The sequence below is a fragment of the Sinohyriopsis cumingii genome, unplaced genomic scaffold, assembly GCF_028554795.1.
Source record: "Sinohyriopsis cumingii isolate HCF-2022 unplaced genomic scaffold, ASM2855479v2 utg002228l, whole genome shotgun sequence".
In the NCBI taxonomy this organism is placed as follows: Eukaryota; Metazoa; Mollusca; class Bivalvia; order Unionida; family Unionidae; genus Sinohyriopsis; species Sinohyriopsis cumingii.
Genome location: NW_028316164.1, coordinates 852,427 through 863,798, shown reverse-complemented (window position 1 = coordinate 863,798; position 11,372 = coordinate 852,427). Strand labels below are relative to the sequence as shown.

The following is an 11,372-nucleotide window of genomic DNA, read 5'->3' as shown; positions in this document are numbered from 1 at the left end:
TGCACAGATATCATGTTTGCATGTCAGAATGGTTCATTAACATGCATATACTGTAGATCACTTATGCATGTCAGACTGGCTCATTAACATGCACATCTATTACATACATGTCAGACTGGTTCATTAGCATGCATATCTATTACATACATGTCAGACTGGTTCATTAGCATGCACATCTATTACATACATGTCAGACTGGTTCATTAACATGCACATCTATTACATACATGTCAGACTGGCTCATTAACATGCAAATCTGTTACATACATGTCAGACTGGTTCATTAACATGCACATTACATACATGTCAGACTGGCTCATTAACATGCACAGCTATTACATACATGTCAGACTGGTTCATTAACATGCAAATCTCTTACATACATGTCAGACTTGTTCATTAACATGCACATTACATACATGTCAGACTGGCTCATTAACATGCACAGCTATTACATACATGTCAGACTGGTTCATTAACATGCACATTACATACATGTCAGACTGGTTCATTAACATGCACATTACATACATGTCAGACTGGCTCATTAACATGCACATCTATTACATACATGTCAGACTGGTTCATTAACATGCACATTACATACATGTCAGACTGGTTCATTAACATGCACATTACATACATGTCAGACTGGCTCATTAACATGCACATCTATTACATACATGTCAGACTGGCTCATTAACATGCACATCTATTATATACATATCAGACTGGCTCATTAACATGCACAGATATAAGGCTTCTTATTGATACTTTTCCTAAGATGCTGAATAATTTGTTGATGCTATGTATATGTGCAGCAAGTATTTAATTTTTTCTTTCTCATTTCTGAATAAATTTCTGGGAACATATATTACAAATGGATATTTTTCTAAGTATAATACTTATAGGGTAAATCAGCAACTGCTAGCTGCATTTATGTTTGACAGGTCTATTTCTTATTTGTTATATTACAATAATAATCATTCAAAGAAAAGAATATTTTCTAACTTAAAATTTCAGATTGAAGATTTTGTCATCCCTGCTACTAGACTAAACTAAAAGTTTTCAGGTAAAAAAAATTGGTTATTATAGATGAGCAATAAAAAGCAATGGATACTTTTATCAATGAAACTTGGTTGATTCCCACTGTTTAGTATTTTACAACATCACTTGGTGGAGTTCATGCCCATTATTGTCAGACCCACCTAAATATTTGTTTCACATATTAACTCCCTAATTATTATTCAAAATTCAGAAGGCAGTTTAATATCAATGATGCCAAAGTTGACTGTCATTGTCAATTTTCAAGATCATATGTCTGTAGAGTTATAGCCTTGCATTTTTAGACCCATTGAGTTTCGTATCCACATAATCTTGCCATTAGTTCCACTCTGGGGTTATGGAGCAATGCCAGTTTCATGTCCACATAATAATGTCTTTAATTCCACTCTGGGGTTATGGAGCAATGCTAGTTTCATATCAACACAATAATGCCTTTAGTTCCACTCTGGGGTTAAGAAACAATTCTGAAAGATGGTGCAGATACAGGGAAAGCTTGTTTGCTATTCAACTGTCATTTTGTAGATAATATTAATATACAGTATTATTACATGTCTTTCACCTACTTGGATTGATATCAACATCATCATCAAAAACTAATCTCCTTGTAACATTCATAATACAGATATCAGATATATATTTCTTGCAACTATTCATAGCACATTTCCCACAACTATCAGCAGCCTTCTCTTTCATCATCTGGCCTATGTGTGCATAAGAGTAATCATAGCAAAGCTAAAGATGTTGCCACGATGACTTGGCTGTATTCACCAGGCGTTGTCACACAGGTTGTCCAACATGGGTATTGCTTACTCAGTTGTAAGTGTTTAAGTTTAGTACATTTGGACATGCTGTTACTCAGCATCATATATCCATCTTTACACATGGTCACATTAGTAACCTCAAAAACATAAAGTTCCTTCATCTTGTCCAAGATGAGTAGTGCATTCTCCAGATCCAGATTCTTTAGTGATAATGTCCTTAGTCCTTTACACAGAGACAGGCTGGTACAGAGTCTAACATTTCCATATTTACACATGGTCACACTATCAATGATGAGAAAATACAGTTCCTCCATGTTGTCCAACCTGAGTAGTCCATCACCCAGATCCAGATTCTTCAGTGATAATGTTGTTAGTCCTTTACACTGAGACAGACTGTTACACAACAACTCCATACTGTCTTTGCACATAGTTATATTATCAAGGGTGAGTTCTTCAAGCTGATTCAGGCTTTCAAGGTTGATTAATCCATCACCAAGATCAAGATTCTTCAGTGATAATTTCTCTAGTTGTGTACACCAGGACAGGCTGTTACACAACATATTCATGCTATATTTGTGCATAGTTACATTATCAAAGGTGAGTTCAACAAGCACATTCAGGCTTTTAAAGCTAAGTCGTCCATCACCCAGATCCAGATTCTTCAGTGATAATGTTGTTAGTCCTTTACACTGAGACAGACTGTTACACAACAACTCCATACTGTCTTTGCACATAGTTATATTATCAAGGGTGAGTTCTTCAAGCTGATTCAGGCTTTCAAGGTTGATTAATCCATCACCAAGATCAAGATTCTTCAGTGATAATTTCTCTAGTTGTGTACACCAGGACAGGCTGTTACACAACATATTCATGCTATATTTGTGCATAGTTACATTATCAAAGGTGAGTTCAACAAGCACATTCAGGCTTTTAAAGCTAAGTCGTCCATCACCCAGATCCAGATTCTTCAGTGATAATGTCCTTAGTCCTTTACACCAAGACAGTCTGTTACACAAAAGCTCCATACTGTCTGTGCTTATAATTATATTATCAAGGGTGACTACAACAAGCTGATTCATGATCAAGCTATTAAGGTTGATTAGTCCATCACCCAGATCCATATTCTTCATTGATAATTTCTGTAGCTGTGTACACTGGGACAGACTGTTACACATCAATACCTTATTGATCTTACACATTTCTACATTATCAAGGGTGATAAAAGTCAGTCTGTCCATATTGTGCAAATCAAGCCATCCCATATCCAGATCCATATTCTTTAATGATAATTTCTGTAGTTGTGTACACTGGGTCAGACTGTTACACATCAATACCTTATTGATCTTATACATTTCTACATTATCATGGATGATACAAATCAGTCTGTCCATGCTATAAAGTTCATGCAGTTCATCAGTCTAATCCAATACAGTACATTAGTCAGAATAATAATCCAGAATAGGACAATTGAGATGAATATACTTTGACAGCAATGGCTTACATGTCATGGTTTCTTCTTCAAGACTTACCTCAGTCAGACTGGTACACTCTGACAAATCCAATGTAGCATCATCTAACTTACACCTAACCAGTTTTAGACAACTGAGCTGAGTACACTTTGATAGCAATAGTTTACCTTTCATGGTCACGTCTATAAGACTGAGATTAGTCAGACTGGTACACTCTGACAAATCCAATGTTGCATCATCAAAATTACTACCATTCAGATTCAGATGATGGAGCTGAGTACACTTTGATAACAATAATTTACCTTTCATGGTCACATCTCTAAGAATGAGCTCAGTCAGACTGGTACACTCTGACAAATCCAATGTTGCATCATCAAAGTTACCGTATTTTCTGGCATATAAGTCGATACTTTTTGACTTGAAAGTTTGGTCTTCGTCTTATACTCCGAATCGACTTATATATGGATTGTGTCATTGAAATTGCATCGACCTATATATGGATTACGGTATCCGGTATGCTATTGACATTGCTCTATAATCGGCATAATCGAAAACAGGTCACATAGAAGTACAAATTCATGTTAAATTACTATGTCAATAAATTGTCATAAACTAATATGACTGCGTTTATATTTGTAAGTTTTGTCATTATTTATTTTGCATTCTGCGTGTGTTTTTTCTTATTTCTCAAACATAAAATAAAAGAAAACAATTTACCGTACCGGTAAAAACTTCACCGGGCCGCATAGCACACTTGCGGTCTATACTCTATAGTGTACTGTACTAATTCAAAGCATATTGTTTGTTCCTAAACAAAAAGATATGAAATAACTGGTCCATTAATATTTGATTTTCCAGTATAATGTTGGACACACGTGAGCCTCACTGAGTTTATCTCATCTGTTGAATCTTGCACTCAAGACTGGTTTCAACTGGAAGGAATAATCATAGCATGCACAGCGACGTGGCTCTTGTTGCAATGGATATCATAATTAAAACAAACATGGTTTAAACTAAACTAAAATCAGATATATTGTGAGCGCGCACGTGCTTGTGTGTGTGCGCACGAGAGAGAGAGTGAGAGATGATAAAGATTGTCCGTGTACAATATCGTTCTTTTATTCAGGGCGGTTTTTATTTGTAGCTTTTGCAAAGAGAAAAAAGACGGTATTTTGAGTTACCTGATGATTGTGATAATCCTCATGTATTACGAGCCTACTATATTCTATTATCAATAAACACCTCTAAATCAACAATTCATTCTTGTTTTAATTACGATGTACATTGTCACAACAACCACATGGCTATGCAGTGTTATTTACATGGTAATTAAACACGCTTAGCGCTTTGGCTATAATTGAAACCAGATTGAGGGCAAGAATCGACAGAATAGGTCAAATCAGCGAGGCTGCCAGTAGGGAAATGAGTTTTTTTTTAGGGAAATGAAAATCTGTCAACATTTTATTGAAGTCATTGTCCATACAAAATTTGTTATAAGGACAAGAGATCATACCCATTACTTTGTATTCGAACTAGCCGATAAATAGTGGGGTATATCACTGAATAGATTAGTAATAAAATGTTAATTATATCCAAGTCCAAACAGAACAAACACTTAAAAAATAGTATATATAAAAATGCAATTTCACGATTGCCGGTAATATGGAATATCATACAACGATACCATCAATATTCATGCAACCGGAAGTTACTAGTATAAAATACAAGGCCAAGTTATTGACCTGGCCTGGTCTTATACTCCGAATCGACTTATATATGGACGAAGGATGGAAAATTTACAAAATTGGTCAATTCGACTTAAACTCCGCATCGACTTGTAGGCCAGAAAATACGGTACTACCATTCAGATTCAGATGATGGAGCTGAGTACACTTTGATAGCAATAGTTTACCTTTCATGGTCACATCTTCAAGACTGAGATTAGTCAGACTGGTACACTCTGACAAATCCAATGTAGTGAATTCAAATTCTGACTTTCTTAAATCCATTGTAATATAATCTAAGTAAGAAGGACACAAATTCACATATTTGAGCTGAGTACACTTTGATAACAATAATTTACCTTTCATGGTCATATCTCTAACAATGAGCTCAGTCAGACTGGTACACTCTGACAAATCCAATGTTGCATCATCAAAGTTACTACCATTCAGATTCAGACACTTGAGCTGAGTACACTTTGATAGCAATAGTTTACCTTTCATGGTCACATCTTTAAGACTGAGATCAGTCAGACTGGTACACTCTGACAAATCCAATGTTGCATCATCAAAGTTACTACTATCCAGATTCAGATACTTGAGCTGAGTACACTTTGATAGCAATAGTTTACCTTTCATGGTCACATCTTCAAGACTGAGCTCAGTCAGACTGGTACACTCTGACAAATCCAGTGTTGCATCATCATCTAACTCACACCTAACCAGATACAGACACTTGAGCTGAGTACACTTTGAGAGCTATAGTTTACCTTTCATGGTCACATCTGGAAGACTGAGATCAGTCAGACTGGTACACTCCGACAAATCCAATGTTGCAACATCAAAGTTACTACCATCCAGATGCAGACACTTGAGCTGAGTACACTTTGATAGCAATAGTTTACCTTTCATGGTCACATCTCTAAGACTGAGATCAGTCAGACTGGTACACTCTGACAAATCCAATGTTGCATCATCAAAGTTACTACCATCCAGATTCAGACACTTGAGCTGAGTACACTTTGATAGCAATAGTTTACCTTTCATGGTCACATCTCTAAGACTGAGATACGTCAGACTGGTACACTCTGACAAATCCAGTGTTGCATCATCAAAGTTACTAATATCCAGATTCAGACACTTGAGCTGAGTACACTTTGATAGCAATAGTTTACCTTTCATGGTCACATCTCTAAGACTGAGACAAGTCAGACTGGTACACTCTGACAAATCCAATGTTGCATCATCAAAGTTACTACCATCCAGATTGAGATACTCAAGCTGAGTACACTTTGATAGCAATAGTTTACCTTTCATGGTCACAAATGAAAGACTGAGACAAGTCAGACTGGTACACTCTGACAAATCCAATGTTGCATCATCAAAGTTACTACCATTCACATTCAGATACTCAAGCTGAGTACACTTTGAGAGCAATAGTTTACCTTTCATGGTCACATTACTAAGACTGAGCTCAGTCAGACTGGTACACTCTGACAATTCCAATGTTGCGTCGTCAAAGCTACTACCATACAGATTCAGACAATTGAGCTGAGTACACTTTGATAGCAATAGTTTACCTTTCATGGTCACATCTGGAAGACTGAGATCAGTCAGACTGGTACACTCCGACAAATCCAATGTTGCAACATCAAAGTTACTACCATCCAGATTCAGACAATGGAGCTGAGTACACTTTGATAGCAATAGTTTACCTTTCATGGTCACATTACTAAGACTGAGATCAGTCAGACTGGTACACTCCGACAAATCCAATGTTGCATCATCAAAGTTACTACCATCCAGATTCAGACACTGGAGCCGAGTACACTTTGATACCAATAGTTTACCTTTCATGGTCACATTACTAAGACTGAGATCAGTCAGACTGGTACACTCTGACAAATCCAATGTTGCATCATCAAAGTTACTACCATATAGATTCAGACACTTGAGCTGAGTACACTTTGATAGCAATAGTTTACCTTTCATGGTCACATTACTAAGACTGAGATCAGTCAGACTGGTAAACTCTGACAAATCCAATGTTGTATCATCAAAGTTACAAACATACACATTCAGATACTCGAGCTGAGTACACTTTGATAGCAATAGTTTACCTTTCATGGTCACATATTCAAGACTGAGATTAGTCAGACTGGTAAACTCTGACAAATCCAATGCAGGATCATCTAACTTACAGTTAACCAGATCCAGACACTTGAGCTGAGTACACTTTGATAGCAACAGTTTAAGTTCCATGGTCACATTTCTAAGACTTTGCAAATCCAACATAATGTCACCTTGGTAAAAATAATCCTTAATCATATACTTGATGAAATCCTCTCCATTGTAATACAGATAGTACAATTTCAGACTAAGAGTCTCTTCACAGGCTTCCCTGACACAGTTGCTATAAAGTCTACATAGATTCCCGAAATGATATCTTCTGAAATAATTCAGATCCATATCTTCATCACATATTTCATATATCTTCTCATATATCTTTTGACAATGAATTGGGGAAATGCCTGCCACAAACATTATGATATTCTCATTTTCAAATACATCACCCAGTGTATTTAATGAATCTAGAAAAATGTTGCATCTGTTCTCTCTACAACATATGTTTATGGCTGCAAAAAACTCTTGTACCGTTTTGTGAAGAAAAGTCAGACATATTTTCTTCCTAAATATTCCAGGTGAGTCTGAATTTGAAAGAATACCCAAGTCTAGGGCTGTCTGAAACTTTGATAACCCATCGTTTCCAAGTAATTTCACAAAAGCCTGGTTTTCAAAAACCAAGGAAGTTTCTTCTGTATTTGTGGTCAAAAACTGACTCGCAACTTCACACAGAGCAGCCAGAAACTCCTCACCAAATTGCTGAACAAGTGACTGATTTCTTAGCTTATGAGTTAAACTGAAAGTTGTGCTTTCTAGTGGCCATGTTTTCAGCAAAACATTTTTCTTATCATCCTCTTTTTCCTTACTTTCTTGCTTCCTCCTCATAACCTCCATGTACCTTTTGACCATTACATTAAAAATGTCCAAGTACAGTTCATGAATTGTTTGTGGGAAGGATTTCTTCTCATACCAAACATGGACAATAAACAGCAAGATAAGTGGTACATGGATGAGACTTCTAATCAAATTATTTGACCTAATATCCACTTGAAACTGTTTTATGGCAGACTCATTACTGTAGTACTTATCAAAGATCCTCTTGGCAAACAACATACTGTTTTCATAGCTGAACCCCTGGAGATCCAGCAACAAGTCAATATCAGCAGATCTGATTAGATTTAACTGACCAATCTTCCATGGTCGAGTTGTGGCAAGAACTGTAAGGTGCGGATACAGGCTCCTTTGCATTATTTTTTGAATGAAGGATGATGAATATCCCATTTCATCGAGGCCATCCATAATAAGTAAAACCTTATTGTTCTCTGCTTGCCCAATTAATGCTTCAATATGAGATCTGTGTGACATACCTTGTGATTCATGAAGTGGGAATTGTGTGTGTACCACATCCATCAATGTTTTCTCATCTGAGATGTCTCTAAGACAGACATACAATAAAACATCAAACCTGAGCATCTCATCTTCATGTTTCAGACCATTTGTTTCAGATTTGTCAGAGACTGTAACATCATTGAGAAGATTTAATTTTTTCTTTTGGACAGAACACCAAGTATGCACAAATTTCCTACAAAAAGTAGATTTTCCTTGACCAGCAGGAGCTTTAACAATAATACGTGTTACATTCTTGCCATCTTTATAAAAAATCTGTCTAAAACTTGTGACCTTCTCCTTATTATCTTTTTTCTCATTCTTCCTCTGTTGAACAGACTCTTCTATTTCTTCTTCTATGACTATGTCTGTGTAGAAATCTTCAAGGTTTTTCAAGTTGACAGCACTTTCAAATACTGGGCTCATTGAAATCACCTGGACATGTTCATAGGCCTTAATTAGCAACCGTTGTATCTCTTGAACATCTAAAAAGAAAATTAAATTTGTGATCAATAGATTTATCAACACAAGTAACAACAGCTAAAGTGAAGAATTAATATTATCATCATCAAGATGAATAGCATCAGCAACAAGAACAACAATAATAATAATAATAATAACAATAATAATAATAATAACTGTGTTAATCAAAATCATCAAAGGAGTACAGAACTTTTATGATAACCCCAGGGCACTTGCCTTGCCAGTGTTATGAACAAGTGGGAGACAGGTTAATAATATAGCATGGTTCTCTTACTGGATAATAACTATAATAATAATAATAGCAGCAACTGCATCAGTCCAAGCCGTGATAAAGCACCCTCCCCAATATGAATTTCAGGGATTTTCAATTAAATGAAATAATTTTTAATAATGCATTGCTTGTTTGAAAAGACTGATCCATTTGGTAAAATGGAAGAGACTTTAATTAGGGTATTGCTCGAATACATTCACAATACTCATGATTTTACATTAATAGTTTCTTTTTTAATTCTACTTAATTTAAATTGATTCCTGAAATATATTTAGCACAATAGACAATGACTCATTCATAATTTCTTGAAGGAAATTATATCATGAATTAAATAGGATGTTCCTGCAACAAGTGCGACAACAGTTGCTAATATTGTAAACATGTTAGAGGAATGTTTTGTGGCAGTGATACAAATCTTAACACTTACAAAAAAGTAAATAGTCTGGAGAAATGTTTTCCTGTGCAAGTAAGTCCAATTAGTTATATATTAATTGTTAAATTTATTAAAGTTCCAATATTATGAATGTTTCAATATATCTCAATTTGTTTAAAAATTACTATTAATATGTTTATATACAGTTTATTTTCCTCAATAGCATTTATTTTATTTTTGATAATTAAAATGAAATGAAAGCTGTTCAGTTTGAAAACTAAAAAAGTAATCTAAAGTAGCCATTGACAGTAATGCATAAAAATATTATTAATGTTTCTACTTACAAAAATTGAAGTGGAAGTCTAAATTGGAGGAAGTATTTACCAAACTAACTAATTGCATCTCTTGGGAAGAGGCAAAAATGATATACCCAGAGCATGCTGAAAAAGTGGATAATTTTTTTAGGCAACTCAAATTTTATTAACTTGCACAGGATTGTATTTTTAAAAATTGGAGGTGACATCAAGTGAAAAAAAGTTTATTTTGTGATCTTACCTACCCTTCTAAAATCCCAGTTACATGTATTCAGTTTGTAATCTGTAGTAATTATCAAAAAATGTATTAAGAGAAATAGTTAGAAACGAAACCAATCACTTTTTATAGCCTGTTACTGGAAGGATTATTATTTCAATATTAATCCAGGCCACTCTGGGTTTATTGCCACTATATGTCATTGGGAAAGTTACTTGAAATTATATAGCCATTAATCGGTTTAATGTAAACTTAAGAAGAATCCAAACAATCAACCATTCATGTATATCAAAAGCCATCAATTGGTTACCTGTGTTAGGTGTTACATTTTACACATGAAATAGATAAAATAGTTTTTATTTATGACAACGGTACTGAAAGTATTTATTTAACTTTTAAGAAAAATTAACACGTATTGTGTAAATTTCAAGATAATATTGGAAAATATTACCACATTTAACATAGTGGCATTTTATCAGATAGTCGGTATAGTTTTTCTACAGTATCTGCAGTTTCATATTTTTTTTTTATTACCACACATTTACATATTGCTCTATGCAATTCTGATTGGTCCAAATTAGCCCAGGAAATTATTGTGCCATATTATCCTTACTGATTGGCTACAATCATGGGAAAAGTTTTGTAACCCCGCCTCTTGTTGTTTCTTGTTTTGATTAACATTCTGGTGGCCATTTTATTTTTTTTACTCACGAAAACAAAATGGCAAAAAATGGTCTCATCTGTTTCAATATAACCAATTTACCACCACAAGAGTATGTTATTTAATGTATAACATAAAAAATGGTAAAACCCCAAGACAATGACAATAATAACAAGTAAAACTATGCCCTGGTATTGCTTAGTTGATAACAGGTGTGTGTCATGGTGGGTTGGGGAGGGGGCGATACATCTGTAGCATGGAATCAACACTATAGATAAAGATGATTTAAATATCCACTAACAGAAGTAAATAAACTCACCTCTGTTCACAGAAGAATGATTACATAAAATAGTCTTCAAACTGACACAAGTTGATGCAATCACTGCATATTTAGGTGGTAAATATGTGTGGTAAATATGTGTAGTAAATCTGTCTGGTAAATCTGTGTGGTAAATCTGAGTGGTAAATCTGTTTGGTAAATCTGAGTGGTAAATATGTGTGGCAAATCTGAGTGGTAAATCTGTCTG

At 34.9% G+C, this 11,372-nt stretch overlaps 1 protein-coding gene across 1 annotated transcript in view; it reads right to left on the bottom strand.

Moving 5' to 3' along the window:
• Positions 1 to 1,658: 1,658 nt before the first annotated feature.
• Positions 1,659 to 11,372, bottom strand: part of LOC149770906 (uncharacterized) — a 48,083-nt gene continuing 38,369 nt past the window's right edge. The window contains exons 4-7 of the mRNA XM_089949004.1: positions 5,840 to 9,011; positions 5,379 to 5,734; positions 3,356 to 3,645; positions 1,659 to 3,103 (exon numbers count right to left, since the gene is read on the bottom strand). Coding sequence (XP_089805130.1) covers positions 1,787 to 3,103; positions 3,356 to 3,645; positions 5,379 to 5,734; positions 5,840 to 9,011 — 5,135 coding nt within the window. The 3' untranslated portion in view covers positions 1,659 to 1,786. The remainder of the gene's footprint in view (positions 3,104 to 3,355; positions 3,646 to 5,378; positions 5,735 to 5,839; positions 9,012 to 11,372) is intronic.